The 14,594-nt window shown below is 34.6% G+C and overlaps 1 protein-coding gene across 1 annotated transcript in view; it reads right to left on the bottom strand.

Moving 5' to 3' along the window:
- The window catches only part of HPSE2 (heparanase 2 (inactive)), a 556,398-nt gene that overhangs the window by 245,840 nt on the left and 295,964 nt on the right, over window positions 1-14,594 (bottom strand). Inside the window, exon 5 of the mRNA XM_053692544.1 lies at window positions 6,694-6,865. Within this exon, the coding sequence (XP_053548519.1) occupies window positions 6,694-6,865 (172 nt within the window). The remainder of the gene's footprint in view (window positions 1-6,693; window positions 6,866-14,594) is intronic.

Here is a 14,594-nt window from a genome sequence, read left to right as displayed (position 1 = left end):
CAACCAAACCGAAAGACCTGAAATATATTGAACGGCACCTTGATCTTTGAAGGGATATATCTTAAACCTTTGGACATGTAAGTGTAATTAGAGATATATAATATCATATAATAGAAAAATATAAATATATAAAAAAAAAATGGAAACATGTTATAATTTATGTGACTGTGAAAAATGGAAAAATTGTATAATTTATGTGAATGTGCATGGGATATAAATATATAAAACCTATAAATCCTTAATGATAATTGATAACTAATGAAAATGCCACAATTTACATAAGTGTTCAAATATAACATATAAATTATAAGTGATTGTATATGTGCTTTTAGTGATTATAACTAATGTTACTCAATACAAGACAGATAGTTCTAAAAGAGAGACTAAGTGGATTTTTGACCTAAAGACATTACGACCCAAGGGTCTAAATTTAGACTTTGATATTGGGTGTTTTTTGGGTGACTAATCCACCTTTCTGTCTTGTATTGAGTAACATTAGTTATAATCACTAAAAGCACATATACAATCACTTATAATTTATATTTTATGTTTGAACACTTATGTATATTGTGGCATTTTCATTAGTTATCATTCAATTATCATTATGGATTTATAGATTTTATATATTTATATCCCATGCATATTCAGATAAATTATATAATTTTTCCATTTTTCACATTCACATAAATTATAAAAATTTTCCATTTTTTTATATATATATATTTTTTATATTTTTCTATTCTATTCTATTATATTATATATCTCTAATTACACTTACATTTCCAAAGGTTTAAGATAAATCCCTTCAAAGATCAAGGTGCCGTTCAATATATTTCAAGTCTTTCGGTTTGGTTGTCCCTAAATTTATATGAATTTATTATATAAACTTGAAAGGGGTTATAAATCACTAACCCCACTCTTGAATATCACTTTTTATTTTGTTGTCCCGAGTATTATTACTATGACTGACATATATGTGTCAGATTTTTTTTCAATTTTGTATCGTCTGTTTGCCTTTTTCAATGTCATAATTAAGTAGGGCAATTATACCTACTATTTTTAGCCAATAAGGATGCTTTACTGCCTTGAAATAGGCATTCATATATTCACTCAGGAGCTTGAGAAATACCCAGTATGGGTTGAAATGCGTTGCTCCTATTCCAAAAAATTTTTGTTCCTCGAAGACTCCTGTAAACAATCGGCTCAGCTACTCACTATTGGCAGAAGCAGTCCACGCGGAATTCATGCTGAAATTATACCGCCACACTGAAACGCCACGCTGAGAATCTGATGCTGCTGCCAGAAAGGTTGCCATAGAGAGGAGAAACTACAGACGCCTTGATACCATTCCCGGTGTAAGTAAAAGTGAACACCTTTTTCTGGTATCTTTTTCACTGTTTTGATCTTGATCTTTATGTGTTCCAGCTTCTTCATTTGACATCTGAGCTCTGAGGTCTTCAATCAATTCTATCGACTCATCTTTATCCAGAAACCGCTTGGAAACCTCCATTTCCATATATGTTTTTTATTGTGCTTTATCCTAATATCAGTCACCACCTGTAACTATTGTTACATATGTTGCACATGTTGCTAAATCTTTTTAATTTTTATTTTTTTAATACAGCTAATGTAGCTTTTGTTTACCTAGCTGTAATTTGCTTATTGTAGTTATTCTAGTCAATTGTACCCAATGTATTCTACACTTTATTAAGTGCGCCTGATCAACTCATTTATTTTGTCATAAATCTGTGTATATTAATTTATTCATTTTATTAAATTCATATAATTCACATTATTAAGCTTGGATCACCTTAGTTGGCCAATATTGGCTTGTGTATATTGAAAGGCTCTCTTATATCACTATTTTAAGCTTTTGTAAGCGCTTATAATTTAAGGTTATCTAGCTTCTGCTAAATAATCCTTATACCCCATTACATGAAAATGGTTATAGCAACATTAACATAACGGAGGGTCACTTTTAGCTCCCACTGAAGTTAAAGTTATTTTTTGCATTATTCAAACTGAAGACATTAATGACTAAGCTAAATTCAAATATGCAAAAATGTACATCAACCTCTACCAAGAATAAAGAGAAAGAATGCACTTTATTACTAGTAACAAAAAACGTAAAACACTTTTAAAACCTATAAAACTCATACACATTCAATAAAATAAAATCAATAAATACGAATTAGGTTGACTAATATTTTATATGTAATATGTTTCTATAAATATGATTATCAACTTGAGAAACAATTCCTAATTATATATATATGATATCGCATTAAACCATGAGCTATAAAGGTCAAAGGGGCCGATTTAACATGCTGCAAATGCAGCTGTTTGCGCACCGGAAACATAAGTTAAGAAGCAGCGGTCCTAAGACCGCTGCTTCTTAACTCGTCCACCACCTCTGAGGTGGCAGACAGCAATCATCCCGATCAGATACGATTGGGATGATTGACACCCCCTGCTAGCGGTCGATTGGTCGTGAATGTGCAGGGGCAGCATTGTACAAGCATTTCACTAGAAATGCTTGTGCAATGAAAAATGCAGACTGCGTATGCTGTCAGCAATTAGCAATGTCGAGCCGTTTGTTAAATCTGCCCCATAGAATGAAATAGTTTACTAAATGTAAATAGATTTGTCTGTCTATTGTGACTAAGTCAATCAGAGGTAAAGGTTTCATGCTCAAATGTCTTTTACACCACTGGGTTAGCGATGATAAGCAACATACATTAAAAAGCTAAACTTCTTAAACTTTACCAGGCTACTAAATGTTAAATGAAAATGAGGGTAGGAAAATATATATATAAAAGGTTATGAAATTTAAAAAAACTTAACCGGATTCAGATAGAGCATGCAGTTTTGGTGTGTCTCATATATTCTTCTTGTACAACTGACTTGCTTGATACTGATTTGCACTATGCACTTTTAAAATCACATTGATAATTTGTATTATACTGTTACATTTTCTTCTGTGTCTTACACATTCTTTTTCATACAACTGACTGCTGCTTGATACCGATTTGCACTATGTACTTTTACTATATATTCTTGGAATATTACACGTTATATTATGTGTATTTAACTCCTAAGTTATTACATTTTTATAATTATTTATAGCTATTATTGTATTTTGCACCCTATACAATCTATTTGCAATGTCTGGGTTAGATGTTTTAATACATTTCGTTGCCCTGTTTTTTTACTTGTGCAATGACAATAAAAGGAATCTAACCTAAAAGGAATCTTAAGATACTTTCAAATTTACTTCTATTATTACAATTACTTATCTTGGTATCCTTTGTTGAAAAGTATACTTAGGTTGGCACAGTAGCACCAATGTACAATTGAGAGCTAGCTGGTGATTGATGGCTGAATGCTATGGTTTGTCATTAGTGCTCCAAATTATTCTGTTTGGTTCAATAGTATACTGTTCCTTAGGAGCTGGTGTTAACTATGAATCTATTTAAAGGGACAGTTAAGTCAAAATTAAACTTTCATGATTGAGATAAAGCAAGCAATTTTAAACATCTTTCCGATTTACTTTTATCATCAAATTTGCTTTGTTCTAAACCTAGGCAAGCTCCTATGCTGATTTCTAAGCCCTTGAAGGCTGCCTCTTATCTCAGTGCATATTTGCTTTTCACAAACAGACAATGCTAGTTCACGTCTGCCATATAGATAACATTGTGCTCCCCCACCATGGACTTATGCATGAGTCAGCACTAGTTGGCTAAAATAGGAGTTTGTAAAAAAACAATAAAGATAAGGGACAGTCTGCAGAGGCTTAGATACAGGTAATCACATATGTAAAAAGTGTATTATTATAACAGTGTTGGTTAAGAAAAACTGGGGAATAGGTAATAAAGGGATTATCTATCTTTTTAAACAATAACAAGTTTCAAGTAGACTGTTTCTTAACCACTCTGCAAAGATTTGCAAAAGGAAGTTATAATTACTATACATCAGCTAAATGTAATAATACTTTTTGGTTTTATTTAATTATTTACAATATAAACTTGCCAAATAACTTCGCTTCCAACTGCCCAAGATCAACTGTCTGAGATTCAGACAATGTTCACACTAATGTACAAAATAGACTTATGCAGCTTCGAAAAATTTGTTTAGTTTCGTATCGATTCAGATCAATTCGAATTTCGGTTCGGATCTATTCGAATTCGGAAAAATTTGAATGTATTCGTTTCGGATTAAATCGGATTCTTTCGGATTCGGAAAAAATTTGGTTCGATTCGGTTCGAATCGATTCGGAAATTCGGAATTTTGGTAAGTGTTAGGTGGGATGTGCTGTGTATTACACTAGTATTATGTACTGTATATTAGGTTTAACCCATAGCAGAGTGATAAAACCTAATATACTGTACAATACTAGTGTAATACACGGCCATCTGAATCTACCGAATACATCCGAATCGATTCGGATGTATTCAAATCGATTCGGATGTATTCGAATCGATTCGGATGTATTCGAATCGATTCAGATGTATTTGATTCGATTCAGATTTATTCTGTAGATTCAGCAGTATTTTAATTCGGAAATTTGAATCGATCCGAATCTCCAAATTTTCCGAATTTCCAAATCGATCCGAAACGAATCGCACATGTCTAAGATAACTGCATGTGCACACATTATTTATCTCTTTTTCAGTATGAAAACAGAGTTCAACTTGTGTGCATCATAAGACAAGTGCATCTATATGAAGAGATAAAATAACACAAAAGAAAGTTCCATACAATAAATACTTTTTAAAAAGACTGTCTTTTGCACTGTTAGTAAATTATTATAAGGAATAAAGCAACCTGTGTGTTGCGCTACTCTTGTGTGTTATGTTTAAAATGTATGTGTTTGATTACATATGCATACCTTAGTGGGAATGTATGAAAAATCAGAAATACATATGATTCTTGTTATCCAGATCTTTTACATTATTCTAAGAATATGTTGATTTTTTTCATGTTTCTATACAACTTTGACATATTTAATTGTAACTTGCCTATATAGATATTTCTTTAGCCTTATCAGTGAAGTAAAAGTCTTGTTTTCTCTTGCATTCTTTTATGACAGTACATGAAGCTAATATAAACCATTGGGTTTGTATTCAGGAACACCACATGAACAATTGTAGGGTACAAATGTCTGAAATTAAACTGGAATGAAGGTTTATGAAACATATCTTCTAAAATAAAAAATCCAGAGATGGAAACTGATAAAATGATAAAACTTGACAAATATGTCAAAATATGACTAATCAAAAGGTTCGACAACTAGCCAGCGGAGGTGATGCACGAAATTTATCACAAATGTAAACACTAAAGTCTTTTTAATTAAAAGGACAGTCTACTCCAAAATGTTATTGTTTAAAAAGATAGATAATCCCTTTATTACTGATTCCCCAGTTACATAACCAACACAGTTATATTAATATACTTTTAGCTCTGTGATTACCTTGTTTCTAGGCCTCTGCAGACTGCCCCCTTATTTCAGTTCTTTTGACAGACCTACATTTTAGCCAATCAGTGCGGACTCCTAGGTAACTCCACAGGAGTGAGCGCAAAGTTATCTGTATGGCACAACTGAGTGAACTAGTGCTGTCTGTCTATGCGCTTAGAAATTAGCATATAAATTGCATGCCCTATCTGAATCATGAAAGTTTTATTTTGACTAAACTGTCCCTTTAAACTGTATTCAGATACAATGGTTTATTTTAGCTATATGACAACCTTGGTCAGTCCTTGAAGCCTTTGTGACCTTCCATTTGTGGAATGCAAAATAAGGTAGATTATTATTTATAACATTAACTAGAGATTCTGCTAATGTAAAATTGCCTGAATTTGGAGAATGGGTTGTTTATTAACATCAGGTAACAGACCCCCACATTTTTGTTTAGCAGAGACCTCCAGTTAAGTAATTTGCCAGAACTCTCCTCCTTTCCAATACTTGCAGATTCTACTACTAAGAGTGTGATGTTGTATTGATGTGGTGGAGAATTTCTGGGAGACCAGTTAACTTGAAGCGATAGGAAAGTGAAAATTAAAGTTGCATGATTCCAATAGAGTGTGTAATTTTAAGACACTTTTAAATTAGCCTCTATTTTCAAATGCTTTTTGTTCTCTTGGTATCCCTAGTGGGAGCTGCTGCTAATTGGTTCCTGCACACATTTGTCTTTTGTGATTGGCTGACTAGATGTGTTCATCTTTCTGCCAGTAGTGCAATGCTGTTCCTTCAGCAAAGGATAACAGAAGAGAACAAAGCCAACTTGATAATGAAAGTAAATTGGAAAGTTGTTTAAAATGGTATGTTCTATCCAAATTATGAAAGAAAATTTTGGGGTTTCCTGTCCCTTTAAAGACTCAGAGGTTCAAATCGACTTAAAGATAGCACCAAGCAGGGCTTCAATTTTGCGAGTATTACTTATATATTCAATATATTAATCTATTTAAATGTATTTATTAATTTAATGAAAAGACCACTTTAATATTCTTGTGATCCACAATTAGATAGTGGTATTATTAATAACTTGAGTGTCATTCTAGTAATCATGGATTTAGTTTTTAACTATACTATTAGATATAGGGTTAACTTTAATCTTCTATATTTATATTTGGGTGCGTGTTACATTTAAGTTTTACAAATTTGTTGCAATCATTGAGCAAAGACCCACAACTTACCCATCAAGCAGGACTATCACATTCTTTTTAGGTCGACCAATGTTGGGTCCATATAAATGAGCCCTGGAATATGTCCGAATAGACTGCAGCATATTCTTCAGCTGGATGTAATCCTTTCCTAACTGACTGCCATTCACAGCACGACTATTCAACATCCTATAGTTGTTAGGTTCTGTCAAAGGAATGTTACAAGTGAATTGGGGTTGAATTATTATAATCATTTGATCAGTTTATGGCATACAGACTGTTTTTCAAAATAACAATAGGTACTGGAATATATATATATATATATATATATACACATATACACACTCTATATAGACACATAGGGGAATATTTATTAAGCTCCGTGGGGAGCTTGATGCCCCGTGTTTCTGCTCTTCAACCTGTCCGCCTGCTCTGAGGCGGTGGACAGACATCGCCAGAAATCAACCCAATCGAATACGATCGGGTTGATTTTGTACCCCCTGCTAGCGGCCGATTGGCCACAAATCTGCAGAGGGCGGCATTGCACCAGCAGCTCACCAGACCTGCTGGTGCAATGATAAATGCAGAGAGCGTATGCTGTTGGCATTTATCGATGTGCAGTGGACATGATCCGCAATATCGGATCATGTCTGCTCGCACAATGATAGTTCGGCCCCATAGTTTCCAACATTTAAAATACATTTTCAGGGACACTTTACACTCCACCTAGAGAGGCAGAACTTCTGTAATGCTGCCAATAATTTTGGATAAATAAATAAAAACAAAATGACTTTAATGTCCCTTTTAGTAAACAAACAGAGAACATAAAAGGTTATTTTATTCTGTTTGAAGCAGTTGTTGGACAGAGGTTCTAATTTTTTTCTTTCTCGAATTGCAGAAAAGAATGCACTTATTTGGGTTTATGGGGCTGGTCCAAAAGTAATCGTGGTGCAAGTGGTGAGCTTTCTCCTATATAAATAATGAGAGCTTTCTCTGCTATGTAAAAGTTCACAATGGACGATGAAGATGAAATACACAGGGAGAACTCAGCACATGTTAAACTTTAATATTATGCCTAATACAAATTAAATGTACCTTAAATTCACTGTTATTTTAGTATGCATAGGTTTTCCTTTCAAAGTAATAAGTGTTTTGAGTAAAATCTGAATGATGAATCATGAAAGTTTTATTTTGACTAAACTGTCCCTATAAACTGTATTCTGATACAATGGTTTATTTTAGCTATATGACAACCTTGGTCAGTCCTTGAAGCCTTTGTGACCTTCCATTTGTGGAATGCAAAATAAGGTAGATTTAGGATCATTATTTATAACATTAACTAGACATTCTGCTAATGTAAAATTGCTTGAATTTGGAGAATGGGTTGTTTATTAACATCAGGTAACAGACCCCCACGTTATTAGTTTAGCAGAGACGTCCAGTTAAGTAATTTCCCAGAACTCTCCTCCTTTCCAATACTTGCAGATTCCACTCAATAACGCTGTAAGAGTGTGATGTTGTATTGATGTGGTGGAGAATTTCTGGGAGACCAGTTAACTCGAAGCGATATCAAAGTGAAAATTAAAGTTGCATGATTCCAATAGAGTGTGTAATTTTAAGACACTTTTAAATTAGCCTCTATTTAGCCTCGATTAAATGTACCTTAAAATCGCTGTTATTTTAGTATGCATAGGTTTTCCTTTCAAAGTAATAAGTGTTTTGAGTATTTTAATAAAAACTCGCCACCCTTTAATTTGTTTCCAGAATTATGCTGGGATTTTAGAGACAATTTCATATTTGCTCATGGAACGCCCATGTTTAGTATTTTGTATTTAGACGTACGAATTTCTATGTGTTTTTGCACATCCAGTGTAATTAAATTATGATTTATGCTGTGCATATTTAATATTTTTTATTCCCATGTAATTTACATACAAATTTTAAGTTTTTGCTAAAATACGATTTTTGGTGGACAATCCTGTTACTATTTTTTAATGCTCTTTAGCAATACATTTTTCCTATGTATTGCTGTCTAAATTGTTCAATTGATCATTTTGTATGATTTTTAAATTACCCTGTTTTCAGGGTAATAAGGTACTTTATAACATTCTACCTGATAAATAGAAGTACTGGCAAGCAATCTTTAAGAATCCCACCAGCCCAGAGCCTTTTATAGAATCTTGCCCTATGAAATGAATACCTTCTTAACATATTCATTTTTATTGGCTTACATTTCCTAGGATGCTGTAGTTAAATTATGTCCACAACGGTGCTCAATCTCAATTTTAGGAATATAGGTCATGGATGACATCACTGTGTGCACTGATAATTCTCATGCTGCTGGCTTTAAAGTGAATGTAAAGTTTGATGAATGTGTGCCTGGTTTTTAAAAATCCTATTAAAAACAGGAGCACTTTCATTCATCAAAATTTACATTTTACTTGTTTTGTTAAAATACTTAACTTTTATTCTTGAAAGCCGCTCCAGTGCTTCCCCCGCCCGTCACAAGTCTCTTCATATGTCAAATATTGCAAATCCAGGTTCCTCCAATCACAGCTTGGCCTCAGGCAATTTTTGCTCTGTGGGGGGGAGCCATGATTGGTGGAAGCCGGATTCGTCATTGCTGAGGCTTGCGACGAGCGGGGGAAGCGCTGGAGCAGCTTTCAAGATTAAAAGGTAAGTATTTTAACGAAACAAGTGAAATGTAAAGTTTGATGAATGAAAGTGCCCCTGTTTTTAATAGGATTTTTAACAAAAAAACAGGCACACATTCGTCAAACTTTACATTCACTTTAACTTTTTCATATTATAAAAATATTGTTTAATATGATTAAACATAGCCACACATTAACTACAGCTGAAGGAGTAGGATAATATTTCAAATGTTTTATAAACATTTGAAAAACATGTTTTAATATAACACACATAATAACATTAAATGGGTTAAGCTCACATCTCTCCCTTATTGTGCTGGTAGACTATAAAAATAATAGTGCAGTAATGGAATAGTCAGATAATTTCAAGATGGATGAAGCTATTATAAATAATCTCATTCTGTTGTGAATATTGAGAGTGGCACAACTAGTGAGAGGGGCTGGGAAAGTGAGGAAACAGGGCGCAGATTGTAAGAGGTGTTAGCCTATGATGCTACATGCAAAAATGAGACCAGTAGGAGCTAGGACAGTATACAAAAAGGGTGTGAGGTATTCAGCCTCATACTGAGGCAGTGTTAGTGAGAGGGCTAGTGTGTGAGTCAGTGTGTGTGTGTGTTAATATGTAGCCACTGGGGTAAAATCAGTGCTCAGTGCTTTGTGTGTGTATGTGTTGTTTTCTTCTGGGAATGATGAATGGTGTTAAAAAAACACTGCTTCAAAGGTACTATTGGAGGTAAAGTCAAAGGGGTTAAATCACTGTTGTGTGTGTTACTGGTAGCCAAAGAGGAAAAATAATTGATTTCTGTATTACTGGTAAGGATAAAATCATTGCTCAGTTAGTAAAAATATGTATGACAGGGTCAAGAATGGGTTCTAATGGAGAGCTATGGGGAGGTGCCATTATGTGACCCACCCTCTTACTACCAGTGAAGAGTGACCTAAAGGTCATCCAGTATTTTTCTGTCGGGCAAACGGCAACCCTACTTGGAAGGCAAATTCAAACACACCCAATCAACATCTTGGCCATTGAAAAACCATGTAAAACAGCCATTTTAATTTGCAGTGCTATACAAAATAAAATTGAATAAAACCCTAATTTGATTGAACATCACATGAAAGGCAACTTGAATTGAATTTATACTTTTTAGTTTGTATTTTTATGTATATTACTAAGTAATATAAATTTATAGTCTTACTATTTTTTATACAAATTATTACATTTAATATTTGTTTTAAGGGGGGGGGGGGAATTGCAGTGTTTGATTATTGCAGGGCCAGGAAATCATAGAAATATGTGAACCTGTTTTTTTAATGCAAATAACAATCTACTTTTTATTTCCTTAACATTGCTTGTGCTTATATGCATGAAGAATTTTGGGTAAGGTTCAAGTTGGATGATCTGCACACATTTGGCTGTTGTATGCTTCTGCCTTCTAAAAGCTATAACAAGTGGTCTGTTTAAATGAATAGCACTGGCACTCTTCCTGCAGTATCATACTTTAGATATGCACGATTCTGCTTAAAATTTGACTACTTGTTTTTTACCTAAAAAGTTACTGGTCAGAAAAGACCAAGATACCTATTCACTTAGGGCTAGATTATGAGTGGATCGCTATTTACCACTCCCGCTTGTGTGTTAACCTCTCTAGAAGTAAGATTTTTGTGCACGTTGGGTAGCGCTCGTATTACAAGTTGAAACTAAAATGTTTTTGCAAAAGTGTTAACTTGACCTGCGCAAAACCCCAAAATTTGTATATCGCAAATTAACATATTCCCCCATAGACTTCGATGGAGTGCGAAAGTAGGGAAAAACGAACACCCTTACTCGTCCGCAGACCTAATCACATTTTCTCAAGTGCGCTAACCCAACATGAAATATTCATATTTCATATTCCAGTTTACTTTACATAGCATAATATGTTCTATTTATTCTTAAATATATATATCTATATATATCTGATGTTTTTTGGTAAAATATATATCAATAGGTATAGATATACACAGATATATAGGAATATCTATTTATAAATACATAGAACATATTCCCTTATGTGAAGAACATTGGAGTGTGAAATATTTGCAGTAAATACACACTTTATTAAATATGAAAATTGCATAAATATGATTTTACAAGTTTTCAGCTACTTGACTGCAAATGGCTCTAATGCGCTTATATATATGTCTATATATGTATACATATTTATTTATGTGTTTATATGTCTGTAAATACATATATACACATATAAATACATAATACATATTACACACATAAATATATATATGTACATATACATATACAGTATATATATATATATATATATATATATATATATATATATATATATATATATAAATGTATATGTATGAATCTCTATGTCAAAGCCCCTTGCAGCCCTTTTTTTTTCTAACACCTGAGACCTCATATATTTGAGCCCTTCTAACTTTCTAGGCAATATTTTTATGAAATATTTTTATCGGTGTTATTACGAGTGTAACGGTACATTGAAATATAATTTTGATGTGTTTTGTGCAACTTTTTAGTCAAGCGTAAGTTAACCAGATCTCTGAAGTAGCGCTAACCCGATGCGTGTTAAATTCAATTTTACAAGTGAACGCATTTATTTTCAACTGATAATATGCGCGCTACTTCCGACGCTCGCAAAGAGCCACGATAAACCCCTTTTGCTCATGCACAACAGTTAGCATGCCACTCATAATCTAGCCATTATTAGATATTGAATATAGAAAATAAAGTCTATTTTCATACATAGCCCCCAACAAATTTTATCTAGCTCTGTGAGGCAGCAGATCTGTATTTATGTTGTCTTATTTGTCTTCAGAAAAAAACAACTATACATATAAGGCTAAATATATGGGCCCCTATTTAACAAAGGTCTGTCAGACCTGATCCGACAGTACGGATCAGGTCCGACAGACCTCGCTGAATGCGGAGAGCAATACACTCTCCGTATTCAGAATTGCACCAGCAGCTCTTGTGAACTGCTGGTGCAAGCCGCCCCCTGCAGATTCGCGGCAAATCGGCATCTAGCAGGGGGTGTCAATCAAACCGATCGTACTCGATTGGGTTGAATTGCGGCGATATCTGTCCACCTCCCCAGAGCAGGTGGACAGGTTATGGAGCAGCGGTCTTTAGACCGCTGCTTCATAACTGGTGTTTCTGGCGAGCCTGCAGGCTCACCAGAAACACAGGCCCTCAAGCTCCATCCGGATCTTGATAAATGGGACCCATGATCTAAACTTTAGTTCTTCTTGCAAATTGTGAACACACAAGCTCTTCACAAAAAAGACAATAGTTCACATGAACAGCTGTCAATCAGCTGCTAAATAGAATGCTTATTTTCTTTGCCCTGTGATAGTAGAATTTTTTAATCTAAATAAGAAAAAACACTGCCCTTTAACCTCAAGTGCCCTGCTAGTGTTAAATAAAACAAAGTGACTAATATGAAGGTGATGTAAGCAAATCACAGCTTGTATTTTACTATAAATTATAATTCTGCCATACTTAAAGGGCCATAATACCCAAATGTTTAAACACTTGAAAGTGATGCAGCATAGCTGTAAAAAGCTGACTAGAAAATATCTCCTGAACATCTCTATGTAAAAAAGAAAGATATTTTACCTTAAAAGTTCCTCAGTAGCCACATCCCATTGTAAAGGATTTCTAAGCAGCATTTTAGTGTATCTGTCCTGGGACAGCTTAGGGGATGAGCCTCGTGAACTCTCATATTATTTCACCAATCAGGTAAAGGAAGCTTACTATGAAATCTCATGAGAGTTAAGTCAAATCTCATGAGATCACAGTAAAAGAGTTCATGACCTCAGCACTGCTGATGCTGATTGGCTGCTGTTCATTTCTTCATTTTTTTTACCTGCAGCTGGGAGCAGCTGAGTATAACTTTTTACACAGAACTATCTTCAGAAGGATATTAACAAACTTGAATCTGTGCAAAGGAGGGCTACCAAAATGGTACATGGTCTAAAAAATAAAACTTACCAGGATAGGCTCAATGACCTAAATATGTATAGCTTAGAGGAGAGAATGGAAAGAGGTGATATGATAGCAACTTTCAAGTACATTAAAGGGTTTAGTAAAACTGAGGCTGTGGGTATTTTACATAAAATGGAAAATTCAAGAACAAGGGGTCATGAGCTCAAGCTAAAGGGTAGTAGATTCAGGAGTAATTTGAGGAAGCACTTCTTTACAGAAAGAGTGATTGATTTATGGAATAAACGTTCTCAAGAGGTAGTAGCAACAAACACTGTGGGGGACTTTAAAAATGCATGGGACAAGCATAGGGCTATCCTACGAACTAGATAAGTTTATACTGTTAGGTAAGGTCGGGCAGACTTGTTGGGCCTATGGCTCTTATCTGCCGTCAATATCTATGTTTCTATGTTTCTAACTTACTCTGCTGAGCTGAGGAGATTGTGAGGTAAAATATCTTCCTTTTTTACATAGAGATGCTCAGGTGATATTTTCCTGTCAGCTTTTTACAGTTATACTGCATCAGTTTCAAGTGATTTAGCATATGAGTATTATGTCCCTTTAATATAAAATATAAAGAACAACGTTTATCATATTAAATCAGTTTGTGACATAACTATTTATCAATAGGATTTAATCACAAACTGCACTAAAGAAATGTTTGTTTTATATACATAAAAATGTTAGGAGTATTATCCTTTCCAATTTCACAAAGTAAATGATGTGTTAGAACACAATGATTATTGTGGAACCATTGTTAAATCTGTTAATGTAATTGAGTAGGGGGTAATGTGTGCAATTTAAGATAGCTTTATTAACCCTTTCATGATAGGGTCAATTTGTCTACATTGGAACAGAGTTTTGACGTAGACAAATTGAAATTCCGTGATCGTGCATACAATGGCGAGATTTCAGTTATGGGATCGGTTCAGGGGGCATCCTTATGACGCTATGCACACCCTCAAGACCGCAGTCGCATCCAGGAAGAGCCATAGAGGCCCATTTATCAAGCTCCGTATGGAGCTTGTGGGCCTGTGTTTCTGGCGAGTCTTCAGACTCGCCAGAAACATCAGTTATGAAGCAGCGGTCTAATGACCGCTACTCCATAACCCTGTCCGCCTGCTCTGAGCAGGCGGATAGGAATCGCCACAATTCAACCCGCTTAAGTACGATCAGGTTGATTGACACCTCCCTGCTGGCGGCCCATTGGCCGTGAGTCTGCAGGGGGCGGCATTGCACCAGCAGCTCTTGTGAGCTGCTGGTGCTATGCTGAA

The sequence above is a fragment of the Bombina bombina genome, chromosome 9 (assembly GCF_027579735.1).
Source record: "Bombina bombina isolate aBomBom1 chromosome 9, aBomBom1.pri, whole genome shotgun sequence".
Lineage (NCBI taxonomy): Eukaryota > Metazoa > Chordata > Amphibia > Anura > Bombinatoridae > Bombina > Bombina bombina.
Note: the sequence above shows the minus strand (reverse complement) of the source record. Positions and strands in the feature narration are given on the sequence as shown.